Source organism: Nanorana parkeri, unplaced genomic scaffold (assembly GCF_000935625.1).
Source record: "Nanorana parkeri isolate BGI_ZX_2015 unplaced genomic scaffold, ASM93562v1 scaffold330, whole genome shotgun sequence".
Classification (NCBI taxonomy): Eukaryota; Metazoa; Chordata; class Amphibia; order Anura; family Dicroglossidae; genus Nanorana; species Nanorana parkeri.
The window spans coordinates 700,527-721,033 of record NW_017306598.1 but is presented as its reverse complement, the minus strand read 5'-3'; the positions used below and the strand labels follow the sequence as shown (position 1 = coordinate 721,033).

Sequence of the window (20,507 nt, the reverse complement as noted above, 5' to 3'; positions counted from 1 at the left end):
AAAATATAATAAATATCACCCTAATCTGGATATTTAGTTTTCAATGTTGAGTTTTAGGCTGTCATAAATGACATAGTAGAGATGGATATAGAAGAAATGATATAGGTATAATATGTTGGCTCTAATAAACTTTTACCTGGAGAAGATAGTTAGGGATTGTTCTAGATTAAAGTGTTGTATTTGACTTGTCACTTCGCTTGGATCAAACTCTTCTGGTGAGTTGTATTATAGTATTTGGATACAGCCATGATACTAAATTCATTAATTGCAGCTTTTTGTGTAAAATATCTGAGCACTGGTATGTATGGTATGTTCTTGGTATATAATGTTTGAGTTCATACTTAAAGCTGAACTTCAGGCAGTAGTTGTAAAATACTGTACATAGAATATAAAATACACAAATGATTGGAGGTCTGCATTCATTAATAGATCATTATATGGTTGTTTTTTTTAAATATAAGCAATGTAAGTACCTGGATTTTGATTGAAATCAGCCCCTTGCAATCCCCCGTACAACAGCATTTATATTGGTGGATTGAAAAGCTGCAGGAGTCAATCAGTTGTGTTGCAGTGCAAGGAATATGCTGATACGAGGAGACAGCAGATTGACAAAGTGATAAGCTCACCGATGTGCTATTTCTCCTTTAAATGTCCAGTCACAGGCTGGGGAGAGACAAAACCTGTTAGTGTTACTGAACTGCAGCAAAGAAAAATCAGGTCTCATGGCCTACTTGACAGAACTGTGCTCTGTGGCAGAGTTGTGCAAATTCCAGGACTGGAAGGATCAAAATGCAGGTGTATTACATTTTTGTGTTTAGCTGTTTGCTGGGAGCTCCATTTTAGCTGCTGATTGGACTGTAGATTGATTTTTGTTAAACATAATTTCCATTTTTTACACAGTTTCATGAAAATGGTTGCAAGTGGTTGGTGTTTACTGAAAGTTATTGAGGGGGGGCACAATTTGGAAATCTGTGCTTGGGTTTCAAATCACATACTTTACCTTTTGTTTTATACCCTAAAGAACCTTAAAAGCAACAGGAAAAGGAAATATTATGGAAACAAAATTCCATGAAATAGGCCAAAACCCATATAATGTTAAATTATGAGTGCCAACATCCCACAAATTACCATCACTTTAATGCCATCAAAACCAGGACTTTTAAATGCCATCATTCACAAAAGAAAATCAACATGTCACACAATTATATTAAAAGATAAATAAATAATAAATAAAATAATTATTTTATTACTTTTATTTATATAGCGCCAACAAGTTACACAGCGCTTTACATAGTGCACATCAGTCCCTGCCCTTTAAAGGAGCTCACAATTTAAAGCCCCTATTGCACATTCATATATACTGGGCCAATTTTGAAAGGAGACAATTAACCTTCCAGCATGTCTTTGGTATGTGGGAGGAAACCGGAGTACACAGAGGAAACCCACGCAAGCACAGGGAGAACATGCAAACTCCTTGCAGATTGTGACCTGGTTGGAATTACCATATTACCATAAATATATAGTAACAGAGAGTAAAGAAGCTCTCTAATAGTGAAAAAGAATATGGTCATATGTATAACAGAGACATAATAATGGCCACCAGTATTTACTGAAGTGTAGCAATGCACCAGAAAATTATCCTGTGTTTATCCGGTCTATGCATTTTGACAGCATAGAACAGCTTCCTCAGGATCCTCCAATGAGTTGGCCACATGTGAGCTTTATGTAGAAAGTCCCATTAAATGGTGGTCAAACCATTTGGATCTCTTAGCTTTGACAAATTAGGAGATGCCTTAACAGCTATGGAGGCTGGGATTAGCTTCTTACAAAACGTCCTCCCCATTGGCATATTCCTACATGCAAATACTGAGATCCCGAGGAAGAACTCTGAGATAGGCAAATCTTCCTTGATCAATGCTACTAAGGATGTTTTTCTACAAGGAGATGAAAAACCATAACAACTGTAGCAAATTCTCTACTGACATTATTATTTGTATGTGCACAAGGGCACATGATGGTAGCACTTTACCCCTGAAAAAGCCACAAGTTGAGGTGAAACATGTTGGGGATACTATTTTAGAGCACTTTTTTGGAGGGAACCATGCAATATACTGAATATAAAACATTTGATTTAGGTGGAAAGTTGAGAGAGAGATCTATGAATAGAGGACAGCAGTAGTTTGATTTTCTATATATAGAGAGAATTGAGATTTAAAAGGAAAGGCAGAAAGTAAGTTTAAGAACAGAAAAGAGAAATAAGACACTAAGATATAGAAATAGAACATAGAGGAGAACAATGCTAATGGGGATGTTGCATGGTTTTCATTATTGGATACATAAACTGATCTAATGGATACAAGTATCTTATGTATATACAGAGAATAACACAAAAGATTAATAAAGCAAAGAAATGTTTTAATAAAGTGAAATAAAAGGTAGAGATTTTAGTTAGTTACCAATCTTTGGGATTATTTTTCATATATGATATGACTATAGAAAAAGGATTATATATAGATATATATTTACATATACAGTATACAGTGCATATATACATTTTAAAAAACGAGGCCCACTATAAGGAGGCCCACTGGTTTCTTTATGACAGGAGCATGAAGCATTTTTATGCAAATCAATGAGAATTGTCAGTCTACAGTGAATAGGACACCTGCTACTTCACAACCCCAAAAAATAATCAACTGAATAAATAATAATCACTTAATGAAATTTTCCAAACTGAGCGTAAGGCTTTAAAGTAATAACAGGAAGAAAAAAAGACTGTGAATTCACATTAAAACTAACCATTCAAAGAACAGCCCAAAAAGGGAAATATTCACTTAAAACAACCTCTGTTTAAATCTCTCTAACCACCTCACTATGTTCAAATGCAAATTTCGAATGACTAAAATAAACACGTCTGACAATGTATGACTGAACAAGATGAAAATTATAGGACTCCCACCACCTTAGCATGAACTGTTGCACCCCATATATTCTGCTAATTTTAACAGAACTTGGATCCATTTGAGGGTAGTTATTCAACAATACGGAACCTCAGATAAAGGAAACAAAGAAAAATCAAACCAGGCCAAATTTCAACTCTCCTGGATACAAGACCAGTCACACCTTTCAGTGACAGAATACCAACAGAAAATGCACTTAGTCAAAATGTCTTAGCACACATACCATGCAAGGTCCATCAACCCATGTGCATCATGGTTGAGTTATTGACTTTTTTTCCATCAGCCTGCAGGCTGCAAGCAGCAGCCCTCTCCAGCTCACAACAAAGTGCTGAAGAAACGAATGGTCCTTATAATGCTACGATACACCCTCTAGTGGCATATATCTGCTTCTGCTTTGCAAAACATACGGTATAATTGAGCAATTCACACACAACCTTTATAGAACATCTGTTCTGGAAGACAGACTTCTCTTTCTAACAACACTAGTTTCCTTTCTGTCATGCTAACCCAGTGGTTTCTTAGACGATGGAACAAAATAGCAAATCAGGAGTTCTCACTTGCTGCATAATTGTTCCATATAAATGTTTTAGAATGTACTGAAGCCATCAGATCATCATGACAGTCAAAGATCATTATTACTATCAGAATCAGTTTCCCTTAAAGTACAGGAGGGGAAAAGTGGCTTTCAGTTTTTCTATGCCATCTGGGTGCCACTGGAGAGATTTCCCTTCATTTTCTGTTGTGTAGACATAACAGGATGTGGGTGGAAATCTCTACAAAGTGAGGGAAATCCCCTGTTAGGGTCCATACACACCACTGAGCTGTGCTAGCACATACACATATGCATGTTATGACTAATAGACCACAATGCATGCATGTGCCATTTCTGGCAGGGCACCACAACACGGTAGTGAGTGGTCCCATGTTGTGCTGCACTGCGCTGCACTGCAACGTGTATCCAGCAGCAAGGTGCAATAAGGTGCCATTCAGAACAAATGGCACCACACCACATTTAAATAATGTGCATTGCAGTACATTAACGTGCACAATACCGCAATGTAATAGTGTCACTGGACCCTTAGACAGTTATCCCCAGAAGAAGTGTCGCCACTGGAAGAGTTCTTCTTTATTCTTTCTAAATGTAGTTGTGAATTAGAATAACACAACAGATGGCTATACCAAATGAGGCTCAGACTGGAATTTCACCAACTTCAGTCTAATTCTCGGAAAGTCTTGGAAAGTCAATAACACAATTTTTGCTGATCTGTCATATGATCTGCTGGATATTTTTTTTTCCTCAGTTTGTTCTGCTCTGTAAATTAGTGACTAATTAGCTAATCAAAGCAAGGTACTGTGGTATGGGAATATCCCTGGATCCCATGCTCTGGTACTATAATGAATATCTATGAGAGTCATTGATTATCAGCCCAACAGCCAATCAAAGGAACAGGAACTTACATTTCTGTTACATTTCATTTCTGTATGTACACATATGTGTATAATATGCTCATACTTCCTAGCATTTCCAGATCCCAAAGGACTGTCCAGAATTTCAACAAAATCACAGCATCCTCCTGATCTGGACTGCGTCCTGGCATCAGCTGGGTGCTGGAGCCCTTCTTCCTGCACCCAGCATCAGCTCCTTTTCTGCTATGCCAGGCAGAGCGATCTTCTGCTCTACATGCAGGGCGGGGATGAAGGGGACAGGAGGAGCAGGAACAGGTACCCCGCAATGAGATGTGGAAGATGGATGGAGCCTGAGGGGAAGTGTGTAAAATGTTCTCCATCAGGTCCACTCTGGTTTTCTGTCCCTCTGTTTGTTTATGGTACTGCATTGTCAAAAATTGTCTCTGTTTTTTTTTTCAATTAAAGGATTTTATCAAAAGTCTGGACTTTGTAATAACTATTTGATTTGACCCTTTAGTGAATAGTTAGTGGTACAAGTACCCCTTACTCATTCACAAGGGGGAGCGGCATATGGGTGCCCCCTTAATTAAAGGGGTACCCCGATGCAAATAAGCCCCCTTGCCTGCAGACCCCCACAACCACCGGTTCAGGGTTGTGGGGAAGAGGACCTTGTCCCCATCTGTATGGGACACCCTCCCAATGCCGAGGGCACGTGGCCTGGCAAGGCACAGGGAGGGGGGCGCTCAATTGCCCCCCCTTTCCTGCCCTGTCGGGTCAGTGCTCGGATCAAGGGTCTGGTAGGATTTTGGGGGGAACCCCACACATTTTTTTTGTTTTAACTTGGGGGGGGGGGGGGAGGTCCCTCCTAACATTCCTACCAGACCTAAAGGGTCTGGTATAAATTGGGGGGTAACCTCACACTTTTTTTTCTCCCTCTTCTGCAGACTGTGAAAATTTATTTTTTTTCCCAATGTCACTTTGCTGCAACGAACGAAACGAAATTTTGACCCCACTAACCCTAACAAATTTCGTTAGAATCCCCAAAAGAATTCAATATTAGACCCGAATCGGAAAAACTAAATAATGCAAAATCCGAATCAAAACTAAACTAAACTAAACACATTTTTTGCTGGTGCACATGTCTAAAGGACTATAAAGATCACTGGCCCAGATTAGCATATATCTGTTTTCTTTGGAATGTTGAGATGGCCTAAACAAAATTTAACCCATCAATGTCAGGGCAACCTGTTGCTTCCAATAAAGAGTTTCAGCAAAATATGGCACAGATGGAATGTTCAAAATAATATTCAGGTGCTACAATCCCATTACGGTCACAGTCACGAGGAGGCTTATGTGTTCAGGGTGAACTTATTAGACTATATTGAATCATGTTCCTTTAGGATGCGCCTAATATCCTGTGCAATTTAGCCACACTCACTTCCCATTTTTTCTTCTTTCCAGGTTGAAAATACCCCTCCATTGTTGGGGTAACCTGCAATATTTTGTTTGTTTGTCTGTCTTAGGAAACCATAGAAAAGTTTGAAAAGTCATATCAATTTATTAATCCTAAAAAAAAAAAATTGTTTACTCAGTTGTCCCACCCCTCTGAGTGCTGGCTACCTGGTTTAATGGCTGGTTCGTACTGGGACATGTATGTCTCAGCCCCATTTATTCCTATAGAAAAGTACAGCTTTCCCATATAAATGCATAGGGCTGTGGCAGCCATGCACAATATGATGCAGCCATTTTTGGAAGAAAGGCTGTGCAGCTCAGAGAGCAGCTGCACAGTCAAGATCGCTGGGTTTGAAGGTAAGTATTGGTGGTGGTGAAGTAGAAAAATTAAAAATTAAAGTACAGTTGTATTTCAAATTACTAAAAGGCTTATGTAGCAATAGAATGTGTTATATGGGAAGTGGACTGCCCTTTAATGGAAATATGGACGCTTACATTGCTACATTCCTTCTGAAAATATTTGTTGCCTATCTGTCTTCCTAATTCAGGTGCTACAATGTTTTATGTTTCAATGGAAAAGTCAAAACCCCTGCTATGAATGCTTGTTACAGGTCAACAGTTCAAAATATTGAAGTCAGAGGGTCAGCATGATCACCAGGCAGCTATCATTTTCAGAGTCAGAAGTCAGCACTGTTGGCCAATATATTCATCTCAGCACAGTATGCTACTATTTCTTCACGTTTATTTGTCAGTGGCTTACAATATTTCCCTTTTTAATTTTGTAATGGAATATAATCATGTCTGTACAAAACACAAAAATTCCCCAGCCCCAACCTGCCAGCCAGCCTGCAACCAAACAAGTAGCCCTGTCAACAGTATGCGTTAAAATCAGAGGTTTTAGTTGCACAAACTTTTGGCCAAAAATATGTAGAAGCCACACTGCCGCGCCAAGGCACCTCTGCAAAGTGTGGTCCTAACTCTATGTATCTGAGTCTCCAAGTGTGAGCATATTAATGAAGTCGATAGATTGCATGCAGGTGTACCTGGAGGTAGCCTACTCCTCCAGGCACTGGGCCCCCAGTGCGTCCCTGCACCTTATTAGGAGGAGTAGGCTACCTCCAGGTACACCTGCATGCAATCTATCGACTTCATTAATATGCTCACACTTGGAGACTCAGATACATAGAGTTAGGACCACACTTTGCAGAGGTGCCTTGGCGCGGCAGTGTGGCTTCTACATATTTTTGGCCAAAAGTTTGTGCAACTAAAACCTCTGATTTTAACGCATACTGTTGACAGGGCTACTTGTTTGGTTGCAGGCTGGCTGGCAGGTTGGGGCTGGGGAATTTTTGTGTTTTGTATTAATATAATCATGTCTGCCTTATAGTACTGTCACAGATTTTATTGCGTTGCTGCGCTTATGACAGATAAGCCCATACATATGATTTCAAGAGCTCAGTTTTTTTTTCTACTAACTATACTTGTTCCTTTTTACCTTTTGCAATAGTAGAAGACACATAATCATGTTGGTTGCTGCAGTTATATTCTAATATTAGGATGAACAGATCTGCCATATATTGAAAAACTAATTTGTGAATATAATGACAGTAGCTATTGCAACTGGAGAGAAAGCATAATAGTGTGGATGTGTCAGCACTCAGCAGATTACAGGGCTCACTAGTGAGATGATTTATTGGTACTGTGATAAACAAAATAATTTCACAGATGGCATAGGATGAGTTTTACCTGAATTCCCACTCTTTCATGACTACATCTGGATTCTAAGAACCTAAATAGTTTATCATTATTAGCCAGAACTAAAACACAGACAGAGGTCTGTGTGCAATTGCTATGTATAGTATATACATATGTACGATAAATATGGCAGCATATAACCAGGGCCTGCCACCTCCACCGTAGGTAAATGTAAATCATTAATAAAGATAACTAAAGACTAAATAATTGTATATGTGCGAATGTATTGTATTTGTGCATATATGGGTGTATATTTTTTTTTTTTTTTTTTTTTTTTTTTTTTTTTTTTAGAATATATACTGTACATCTACGAAGCTGTCCAATTTTGCTGAGGGTATTTCTAATTTTAAGATTTTTTGATCATTTTCTTTTGAGCTTTATAGAGGAATTATTGTGCATGGTGTTGATAAATAGGAGATAGTAAATAAATTGTAAAACCCATTTTATTTTATTTTTTGATGGAACATTTCATTAATTGGCTTATAGTTGTCAGTTTCCCAGAAATTATTTACCTTCCATTCTAAAAACAAACTGTACCAGTTAATTGACTCATTTGGCACACTCAGTAGCTTAATATGTAGTCATTTAGCTTTCTGTGGACTAGGAAAATGTTTGAGTTTGATTTGAATGAAAATGTGAGGGGAACTTTTGCTACTGTTGCTATTTGGCCTGATGGCAGCAGAAAAAGAGATGGTCCGGGTGATGGAGTGACAATGTACTGAAGAGCAGAGAAGAGAATCTTCCTAAGAGTTGGGACTTCTAGAAATGAAACCTGCCACAGGCTGGGTGAAAAGTTTAGCTCGACAATATGTTAACATATCTGAAACAAAAAGAATTGCTTTATAATAAGGTAACTTATTGTTCAATTCAGAAGCCATTCAAGTTACCCATATTGCTTTTACAACAAAGAATGGCTACCCTCTAATCATCCCTCTGTATAATTCTGCTGCAGTTGTCATTCCAAAAACAGATGTACTTGGTAGGCTTACCAGGTTATTTGAAATCCCGGATTAACTGGCGCTGGCTGGGCTCACAAAAGCACACACTTCCTGTTTTGATGCTATAGTGTTTAATGTAATCATTGATCATTTTTTGTTACCAATGGTGCAGGCAGTCTAACATATTATGTGTAGAATTCTGCTGCATGGGAACATGGAAGATCAACTTACAAAATAAAAGGCCAGTCTGTTTTTGAAAGGCCATAGAAGCATTTTTGCAGCATTGGATCTATGTTGTCCAGTGGTGCAGAGAAAAAAAAAAGCCAAATTCCTGTTTTGTAAAACCTGCCACTACCATTCCCCAAACTCCCATGCCTTGGACTTGCTTTGAGTTGTACATCCTTACAGAGAAACAGGAGATACATATCACTGGTTCCATTGCTACCCATTTAAGAAGCAGCCTTGGCTTTAAATTATTTTGTCTTTTTGTAGATGAGCTCATTATATTCTACTATACTACTACCTATTCAGATGTTTCTTTCATAAAACACTGATCTGGTTTATCCTGCCCATCTATAGATCAACACTACCAGACACAACATAACTAGAAATTAAGTTCAGGTTCAGGTCTACAATGGGTTAGAGGCAAACCCTACATGTTTGCGGGTCACATACCCAATAAACTAATGCTTGAATTCTTATAGTAACCATAATGGGCTGCCAGGCCTTTAAACATAGGGCAGCTGGCTTTGAAGAGCCAATAAGGGGGCTTTTGGATAAGCCAGTCCCCTCCACTACAAAAGGGTTAGCTCCCAGCAGCCACACTGATAATGTACTTTAGCTGTGATGTGGAAAGCATAGTAAGTACTGCTGATAATGATAAAATGCACAAGGAGAGATTAGTTTTGGGCTTGTATGCACAGGCTGGTCTTAGATGAAAACCCTTACTGAATGTTCTGCAAGTAGCAAAATGCTGTGTATCTTGGAGAATCATAATGCTGCTGAGGTTCTACAGTGATAACAGGCTGCATGTGTTTTTTTACAGTGTTGGCAGCAATTATTGTTTTCACAGGCCTTTTTTAAATGGTGATAATAGTCTGGGCAATGAACTCAACTTTGTGCAACTGTGTGCAACTGTGCAACTGTGAAGAGATTAAATTTGGGTCTATTTGCTAAATAGACCCAGATTTAATTTTTTAGCAAATAGACCCAAATGTAATCTCTTCACACCATTTCAATATTTCTTCATCTTTAAAACGGATTCCTCCCAGGGATGCTAGAACCACCAGACTGAGGAACAGCTTCCTCCCTGATGTTGTGAGATTGACAAATTCTGTATTATACTAAATAACTCCTAAATTGTTGTTAATTAATATTATTCATCCTCACACTTATTTGATTTACTATATGCCTACGTTTATATATTTATTTATTTTACTCCCTTTCATGTTCTACATGTTTTGGAATAGCAATAAAAAATATTGTTATCCTTATCAGCACAGAAGATTATAATTTCATTTGGGAGAGGAGGATAGGAGATTGTGGGAGCAGGGGTGCGGAATTCCTATCACCCGACAGAAAATGTAGTTATGGGTGTCGGGCATTTGTTTTTTTTCCTCTACATTTAGTCCGTGCTGCTAAATGTAGAGAAGGGGAGCTGTTTTGTACAAATGATCTGGGCAGCTGTACAGCAACCCAGATCATTTGTAGGCAGCCTGCTTGTCCATCCTCCCTACCATGGTCTGTCTTCCCCTAAGCCCCCCTCCCCACCTTGCTTTTCGGGGTCCCCCACTCTTCTGAGGGACCCGGAACCATGGCAAAGTAGCTGTTCTGCATCTGGGAGGAATAGAGGAGATGGAGGAAAAGGTTGCATTTGCAGCACTTGCACACAGGTGACTGATCTGTACCTGGAAGGAGTAAAGGAGGAAGAGGAAAAGGCAAATTAGCAGCACTTGCAGGCAAGTATTGGTTTGCACCTGAGAGGAATGAGAAAAGTAAAGCTTTGTCAGCCACTTCATTACCTCCTATGCATGCTGTGTATAGCATGGCCACACTGAGATAGAAAAGGCAGATGCACCCTGACTGTTGTGGGCCCAGCAACCATGTTGCCTTGCAGAACCTTATCAGCCCTTATCGTCATCATGTGAAGAACCCCTCCCTCTCACTTGTAGGCAGCAAATCTGTACAGAGACATGACCAGTGAGAGTAATGAGGCACACAGAACCCATACCACAGGCTGATCCACGGAGCTACCTGCAGCCCCAGCGTCCCCGTTGGAACTATCCAATCCACTGATCCAAGTTGCAACAGAGAGCATCAAGGCAAGTCAAGGAGAGAAACAGGTGAAAGGAGAGAACAGAAAGAAATAAAGGAAATGGGTCAGAGAGCAGAAACAGACAGGGGAAAATGGGACAAACAAAAGTAAGATAGGATCAGCTAAGCATAGAAAACATGGCAAGAAGAATATGAAAAATGCAGAGAAAAAAGGAGTTGGCAATGCCCAGATGACCACCAGGGCCCACAGCTCTAGGAATTCTGAAGGGTTGACAGACACCTCCACTCCATCAGTCAGAGTTATCACTATATTGACGATTATCCTGAGAAAGAAGCCAGTGAGACTAGATCGCAGATAATTTATCATAGTGATCATACAATTGGGAAGTAAGTTTCTCCACATGTATTAATCAATTCAGTTCCATCACGCAGTCCCCAAAGGTCTGGACGACAAATATTTTCCAGTGTCGCAGGATTACAGTTCTGGCCACAATTAAGAAAAAACACAGTAGGTCCTTTTTAATGGACTTGTAGAAGCCTGGTAGAATAGAAAGCAAAGCCACTTGGGGAGTGCGTGAAGGAACAGATGAGGTCACCCTCTGATAAACATCAAAAACCATGGTCCAAAAAGGAACCAACTTGGAGCATTCCCACCAAATATGAGAAATTGTACCAGTCGCAGAATTACAGCACCAGCAGATAGTGGAAGATTGTGGAAAAAAATGTATGAAGCATGTAGGGGCAGCGGTAAGAATTTGGAAGTTCCCCTCCTGTGCCGAACAAGCTATAGTGGATTTATGAGAAAGGGTGCAAGTCTTAGTTTAGAAGATGTACATTATATGAGGTAGGACATCCATCTTGAAGAGTGCCATTCTGCCAAACCAGGATTGGAAATTTCTTGTGACAAGTCACAAGAAAGGTTTATAGCTAAGCTCAAACACCCAATCCAACTGACTCGGAATTAAGATTCCCAGGTATTTCAAGGACCCAGACTTCCGGGGAACAAGAAAGGAATCCCCCAAATAAGCCAAAGTCCAGCTCAAGCAAATTAAACAGTTGAATGCTTTTTCAGTGTCAATCGATAAAAGACACAGAGGGGATTTCGTTTTCCGGGTGTGATTGATAAGGGTCAAAGATTTGATAGTGTTGTCCCTAGCCTCACGACCATGGACAAACCCCACTTGATCTAAGTGTACTAGAGATAGGACTTACAGTTTGAGATGATTAGCCAACAATTTTGAAAATATCTTAAGGGATTCTTGGGCCTGTGGCTGGTCATCTGATATGGCATTAAATGTGACCTCCAAGATGGGTGTCAGGGATGCATGGTTGTCTCCCTGGTTGTACAGCATGTTTTATGCCTTTGTTTATCTCTAATACCCAGAGGATAGTAGGATTGGTAGTTTACTTTAAAAAAATATATAAGACAGCGTTTCTTTATGTCTTGCACACAGGAACTGACAAGCACGCTGCATCTCTGCAACAGGTATTTTCTGTACTTCTTTCAAATGTTCTTAACCTGAAAATGAAATCTAATGAAGCCACTACATCTAAGGACAGATATGATGCCATATATTACATTTTTATTTCTGGATTTAGATATTGCTATTGTCTAGAAACAATTACATACATCTAAAAAAAGAAACTGAAGTAGATTGTTTACACCAATGAGCCCTCAAAACGCAATTTAGCTAAGTTATTGGTTGTAATTTTGAGAGATCATTTAATGACTACCTTGCTGGCAAAAGATTTTTGAAAATCAAATGTAGTATCCTATATAGAGAGGAAAACAGGTCTAGGACTTCACCCGTTAACTACAGACCTGTAAGTGTAAAAAATATATAATACCTAAAAACCCTATAAGCCCATGTAGCTAGCTAAAGCATTGTGTATACAATTGCTTATTTTATAATATGTGTTTCATATAATGTCATCCTTTTTGCATCTTGATGTTAGTGATCTCTTTTTATTATGTATATCCAGATGACACAAATCTATGCATGAAATACAATCCCTTACAAGTATAAGCTTGCACATGTTGACCATGGCAATCTAGTTAATTGGACAGTTCCATGACAAATTAGATTCAAAGTGGATTAAAGTCTATGGGGCAGGGACAGTGTAGGTAGGGTTTAGGCAAGGGGTCAAACGGTAGTCTTTCTCCCTGTCCATTTCCCTGTGACTCTACCAATTGTTGCTGTGTAGGAAGCTATCAGCAGTCATGTGACAACTGAATCACATTCCCTTTTGTGTATAGCGTAATTGGTGTGGTCATGTGACTACCATGTTAATGATGGCACTAGGCTGGGCACAGCATTGGACTAATGTTTCCTTTCCCATTGGCCCTGGGTGCCATCTTGGGAAAGCCTGTGTCTTGTTTTGTCATAGAGTTCTCATGAGATTTTGGTGGCCATTTTGGCATGCAGAAGTGTTATAGATAGCATGATCTGCATCATAAGGGGGCCTTGATTGGGAAGTATTAGATAGTGTCAGGACCCTATCTTGTGCAAGGACAGTTAGGGCGCAGACACTTTCTCATCCCTTAAGTTGGAATAAGTGAAGGACCCAGAGGTTGAGACACCGTTGTGAGTAGGCTCTCCATGGGAACTTGAGCAGCAGAGTGCACTGCCGAAAGAAAGATCTGTTAGCTCTAGAGGTTCCCCATTGTAAAGCACTGCCCTAAAACCTTTATGAGAGGACCTGTATGTGGTCCCTATTGGAGTACAGTAATTGACAGAATTGTGAGTTTAAGAGGGGCATCCTCTGGTAATTTCCACTGCTCTAAAGCAACTGAAGATTTGTGTGCTGAACCTGTTAAGCCTGTATGAGTCAAACTATTTTAGTGCCCTATTGTTCTGTATACTTTGTTCAATTGGATAAAGAACTGTTTTAGGAAAAAGGGGCTGCCAGTGTGTTCTTCTTTGGTCCCCAATTGTCATAACGTTCTTAGCCATTACAACAAGGCCTGTTAAGTGTAACTGAAATGCAGCAGAGAAAAAAATATCTTCTATCCAACCAGACAGGGATGTGCTGTGTAGCAGAGCTGTGTTAATCTCATAACTGGATAGGTATAAAAACAACCTAGATAGCCAGAAATGCCTTTGGCAGGTACACAGCTCCCTTATGTGCATTCATCTGCGTATTGAGCCATTGAGCCATTTGCCAATTCTTTAATTGAACTGAATTTGTTCACCCTTAGGAAAAGGCAATTAAGGGGGAGTTTAATTATCTTTTATAAGTGATTCTTACAGAAAATTAATTGGGGAAATTGATCACCTTAAAGCCTAACTATCGAATGTTACTCTGTTTTGTATAGAGTTGGGAGGTTAGAAATTCAGGTAGGTATTTCTGTCTCCCTATAGAGAATTCTGCTATCTTCCTGTTCTGTCTGACACCCATAACAGGAAGTAAGCAGAAGTGTCCCTCAGGTGAACATAGACAAAAATAGAATCTGGACTCAGCATCCTTCCCCACTCTACTAGAAAATGGGTTTTCACTGAACACTGTGATCCTAATCAGGGAGGTTAGAACTTCAGTTGGGTTTTTCTGTGTCTCCATACAGAACTCTGTTCTCTCCCTGTTCTGACACCAATAACAGGAAGTATAGAGAAGTGTTGCTCCTGTGATCACAGGCATGAAATAGAATCTTGACTCAGTATTCTTCCCCATATTACGAGAACATTTGTTTTTATTTAAGCCTATGATCCCAAGGCAACATATGAGAAAAGGGTTTGGTTCCAAAATGTAAAAAAGTCTTCTACAGGAACTAGTTTAAACAGATTCAGAAGATTGCTAAAGTCACAAAATATAAACAGCCTCATATATATAAAAAAAAATCATATTAGAAAGTTGGCCAAGAAAATTATTCAACTGCTTTTGGGGACCTAGAAGAAATATTTTCCCTGCCTCACATAATTTTCTTATTTTTTCTGGATCTAGGGTTAAGGTCCTGATGATGCAAAGTATTGTTTTTATGTGTGTGTTTTTATGGATGTATTTGATGGTTGTATATTTTGTCAACCTACGTATCTACGTAACATTCTAAAAGATTTCCATACATGTTTGCATTGGAACTTAAAATAACCAAACATGGAGCAGCCACTTTGCCTGCAGATGGTCTGAAAAATCAAAGGGTCACTCTGATGGGGAGTGATAATGCATTTTATATATTACACTCCATTTTTGCTTGTAAAAATTACCTTGTGGACCGATTGTTAATTGCATTAATAAAAAGAAATGTCATCAGTTACATTTTTAGAATACCTTTTGTTGATTATTTGCTCAGTGCTGTATGTGGTTGAGTTGTGCAACTGTAACTAAGGACAATATCATACCTGCAATTCTGTTAATGGGTAGAAAGTCGCCAGCACTCCTAGGAGTGTTGGTGGCTTTCTACATTAACTGGGTTCTTAAATACTGTTATACGTTGTGTCACTTCGAGTTCCCACCTATTCGAATAGTCACAGGCTAGATGGAGAGCAGCTCACATTAAGACTGTTATACTTATGAGCCTGTTACTAGTAACAACTTGCCAACAACCGAATTTCTATGAAAGACAGGGAAAGGCAGATAAATACTGACCCGTCTACAGTGTTTTGTCAGTGAGGGAGCAATGACTCACTTCTCAGGCCAGTGATGGATTGACCTGTGGAAACAGGTTAAGTATTTTCACACCACTTTGTAGCGATCCTGTTGCTGATGAGTTGCAAGACTTATCATCCAAATATAATAACCAGGTTTTATCTAATCTAGGTCAATTGTAGAAGATGTACTATATCAATAGCTCTTATAGATCTTTATAGATCTGGATTTAATGTATAAGTTTGTCACTTAAAAAGTGAACTAGCAGCACTATCACAGCTAATATACTGGCATACTTTACAGGGTTAAAAGTAATGCCATGGTACCAGTGCATATAGATGATTCATCTAATCTATAGAAAACCAACTGGCTGAATTAGGTGGTCTTTAACTAATAACTGGGTTGACATGGGTGCCTCTGATTAATTGTAACAAGGGCTACTACGACTTGTCATTAGGTGCAACATTAAAAAGGATATCTAAAATATCTATGTCTAAGAATTAGTCAAAATATTTTATTACATACTACAACGCAACTGAAAAAACAACAACAATAACTGCAGTAACTAACCCGAGAAAGAGCAAACATACATGCATTATGGTAGCCTTGTTCATACTGGAAATTTTGGATGAATGCATCAACAATATTTTTTAAGAAATGAGAGGAACATTAAAGTAAACAAGACTTGAATTTATTGGCAACATTTCATATTTTCTCTGAGGTGACATTTTTTTTTGTATAAAAAAAAGGACTTTCATCAGTAAAAGAAAAAAATAATAATTCTATATCCTGTTAATTAAACGTCATGGGAAAATGAGCTAGTGGGATCTGAGACCAATTAATTTAACAGTTTATTTATGAAAGAGTAACAAACAATTTTCAAGTCTTACATATATTATGAAAAATAATTACAAAATGATTTTATTTTTAATGTGAAAATCTTTATCTTTATTTTCCAGCTAAAACCAGAAAGAGGAGGAAAAAATCCACATGAAGTTTGGAAGACTAATTAAACAAATTTGGATGCCAAATTAACTTGAGTATTTAATTAGCAGCCCCTCCTATGTTGCTATGCAACCAGGTAGAATCACATGACTTTGACATATCCCTTTACATAAATATATAAAAGTTAATTATGATAGAATTTTTTAGCACTGCCCAATATGTTTTACTTTTTAGTCTTTGATTAGCTATAGCTTAAACTACATTTACCAACATTCACGCTGACCGTTGTTATCTATTTAAATGTACTTGTAAACACTGAACAAATGCATAACTTTAGTGTTTGGAGTCCAGTTTTAATATTAAGTGATTGAAGATGCACAAACCTCTATGATACATAAATTCAAACAAACTTGAGTTGACCAAAGACTTCACACAGAATTGACAAATATCTTATACAGAAATATCTCTCAATACATATTTCCCCGACCACAAATAATAATTAAAAAAAGTTATTTTAGGTATATACATGCATGTCATGACATCCTGGAATGAGGTATTAGCACCATCAAATATTGCACCAAAATGGTTTCATTTTGCAAAAGAAAAATGCAACACAAAAATAGGCAAATTTTGATTATCACTTTTGTCTTCCAGTTTGGAAACCTGAGGCTTTATATATAGAGACTGTAAATATATATATATATATTTATTTTGTTTTAGCAACAGCAAATGAGAGGTCTTCCACATCAATATATACAAAGGGATTTTATTTGAAGTCAGAAAGAAGGGTTGGAGTCCACTGGAATTACACGTTATTTTGCACAATACAGACACTGTATCCTCTTTACACAGTGGGGAACCTTTTTTGGGATTTCTTTTGTCTTACTATTATGGCTCAACCCAGAGTAACATGCAAGTTTTGGAAAGGGACATGCAAGCTGTGTAATAGGTATGCAGAATAATTACATGTGTACAGCATTTTATGAACCCATTTACATTAAATGAATAGCACCTATATTGGACGAAGCCTGTTTTAGGTATTTTCCAGCACCAAAAGATTCCCATGAAAGGAGGACACGGCTGTCCTTACAGTATCACATCTAAGTCCTTCATATTTTGGCAAATGCTTTCTGGTTAAGTCATGTGATTCTGCCCGAGATGAGGATGGCTGGCAAATGTTAAGTAACTGCACTTTTTTTTCTTGTTATTTATCTGGTTTGTCTTCCCCTCTGCACAATCCGTATTCAAAACTTGCATGTGGCGAACACGTCTCTGGTGGTATCCAAAGCCTGACGCGCTTTTTTTAGAAAATAATTTTTTTACACTTTTTTTAGAAGCTGCTTGTCCGCATTCCAGTCTCAACCTAAGAAGCAGGCTGGGCCAACCTCAAATCCAAACTTCTGATTCTGATCCCCAAAGTCACTGATCATAACATCTGCTATAGGCAATTGATCTATTTTCAGGGTGTTGATTTCTAGGACTGTTCGTGCATATCCTTTCCTCAGCTGGAAGAGAGAAAACAAGAATGTAAGCACACAATGGATATTTAAACACTACACTAATGTAAATGTTAGCACCATGCCAGATCTGTTAATATTATTGCTGCTACTGTAATTGTGCAGCACAATATATTGTCTCATAATACCCATAATCCTAATGGGCAATTTAAAGGCATGGTTCACTTTACTCAATTAATTAGCTGGAATGCACTGTAGAAAACAGTCATCGGGGCCTAAGAGGGTGCCACATGGCATATTCAATTATAATATAATTATCATATAATCTCTTAATATCTCTTTATGTGGCATTCTATTAGGACATGAACACCTGCAGGATGAATTCATGCAGCCAACAAATACAAGCAACACAATATTCATGCTGTGTTTTTCACTTGTAAAAAGTGTTTTAATTGCAAATAAAGTACACAAAATGCATTGGTATGTCTATGCTAAAATACTTAAGCTCACCACACACGTTACAATCTGATTGTACAATGTCATTTAGATCTACCAACAAGTGTGTAGTACACGGGCCTACCTGATTGTATACAGATTGCTTTGATAGTTTGAGTAGGTCCTAATATTACATAGTTTTGGTAGATCTAAAGTTGATTGTACAGAGATTGTATGGGCAGATTGTAACGTGTGTGTAGACCCTAAGAGCTGACATCTGATTGATTGCCATTGGTAATTTGACCTTTTATGTAATACTATTACATGGTGGAAATGTGCTATATCTAACAAATTATACATATACAGGGTTATTCACAAAAGGGTGAAGGGTTTGGAGAAGGCAGGAGAAGTGAACAAGCTAGGACAACATAGCTGATTTGGAAAAATTCTCCAATTCTGCTCACTTTCCAGTTCGGCTATGTTGTCCTAGATTGTTCACTTCTCCTGCCTTCTCCAAACTCTTCACTCTTTAATGAATAACCCTGTTACCATTTCCATTCCAGACCTGGCAGACTAGCTTCACCCCATTTTCTTTTTAATAATACAGGCCAAGCTCTAGACTCACGCAGTAATATCACTAAGTGAACATGAATTTAGTATTGGGCATCAATATAGAAACGCATAACATATACACTACTTCCATTAACTTGTACTTGCTAATTTAATCACTAAAGGTTTTATCACAGGCCAGGATCTGCAGTATGTAGATTATTTTGTGTCTTTTTGTGGTATTCTGTATGTGACTGTCAAGGACGAAGGAGGCAGAGATAAGGTAATGACTCATTACTATAAAATACAAATTCATGAAAATATCTCTATCTCTCTGTCTGTCAGTGAGGAATATAAGAAACCCAGATATTACCCATACATTCATTGTGAATGTTTGACTGTCATCTTTTGTTTATGTCCAGCTTAAAGCTGAACTCCTGGCAGATGTAAAAATACCAAATAGTTATATATGCCTTAAAAATAGGGGAACATTTATAGGATAGTGGTGGGTTGTAAAAAAAAAGGCACATTTATAAAGAACAGCCCTAAGCTTTGCAAATTATCTTAGTGCTCTGGAGTGCTAAAGCAATTAAAGTGCAATTTTGGGAGGTTCTGGGAGGAAAGGGTGGTCACATGACCTGGCAAAGTAATGTGACTGGCCTAACCTCCTTTCACAGAGTGAACACTTCAAATAATACTACAGGCTCTACACCACATCCTGAATTTTATTAAATAAAGTGTAAAAAGTATTCAAAATACTGCAGTGTCCAGTGGATAGTTAGTGGTATCTGCTTTCTGTTATAACTAGGCCCCTTTTTTAACCATAACATTTGTGTTGATATTTGCCTCATGTAATCCTCTGTACAGCAATACTCCTGGCAAAGGGAGAGGCAGAACTCTAATCTAACCATGCTCTGCTTCAGTGCCCATATGCTAACAAGCTGACAGGAGGAGAGCATCCTGAGAATAGGGATGATCTCAGTGTTCTGATGTTCATTCAGTGTCGATTCAGCATACTAGGATTGTGTTCTGGTCTCAAGCTGTGTTGTGGCTGCAGGTTGATGGCCTGGCTGTGCAGCGTGGCACTGGTGCTGTGACCAAAACAAATTTGAATTCTCATTGTGGGTAAAACAGTGTGTATGTGTGTATTTCTGCTGTGTATTTAGCTGCATAACTGAGGTTCAGCTCTAAAGGCAAACAATAGTACTGGAAAGCATACTCAGTGGTTAGCACTTCTGTCTTGCTTGGTTTGAATCCAGGTGTACAGGCTGGTAAGTTAATTGGCTCCTGTCTAAATTGGCCCTAGTATGTGTGCTTATGAGATAAGGAATTTAGACTGTAACCACCTTGGGGTTAAGGTGCCCATACACCTTACGATTATCGGACTAAACTTTTCGTCCGATGATCGAACCGTCGTACGATTTTCGTACGACGGCCCCATCCTGCCCCGATTATCGCAAGGTTCAATCAGCGGTAGTTAGAAAAAAACACCTGGACGACTTGCGGTAATTGACCGCAATTATTTTCGTTTGCGCATGCGCAGTGTTAATCGTACGACATTTGACGGACGGAAACGCCACCAACCATGCGAATATCGTACGATCAACCAAAGTTTTCAAACATGCTTGACCGTCAAAAGTCGTACGATTGTACAGTACTATCGGTCGGGCACTCTATTCACACGTTACGATTGTCGTACGAAAAGTCGATCGCATACGATTATCGTACGATAATCGTAAGGTGTATGGGCACCT

At 38.6% G+C, this 20,507-nt stretch overlaps 1 protein-coding gene across 5 annotated transcripts in view; it reads right to left on the bottom strand.

Annotated features, from left to right (window-relative positions):
• Positions 1 to 17,610: 17,610 nt before the first annotated feature.
• Positions 17,611 to 20,507, bottom strand: part of COL11A1 (collagen type XI alpha 1 chain) — a 199,621-nt gene continuing 196,724 nt past the window's right edge. For all 5 annotated transcript variants that reach the window (XM_018558297.1, XM_018558298.1, XM_018558302.1 and 2 more), the window contains one exon: positions 17,611 to 17,817. In XM_018558297.1, coding sequence (XP_018413799.1) covers positions 17,671 to 17,817 — 147 coding nt within the window. In that variant the 3' untranslated portion in view covers positions 17,611 to 17,670. The remainder of the gene's footprint in view (positions 17,818 to 20,507) is intronic.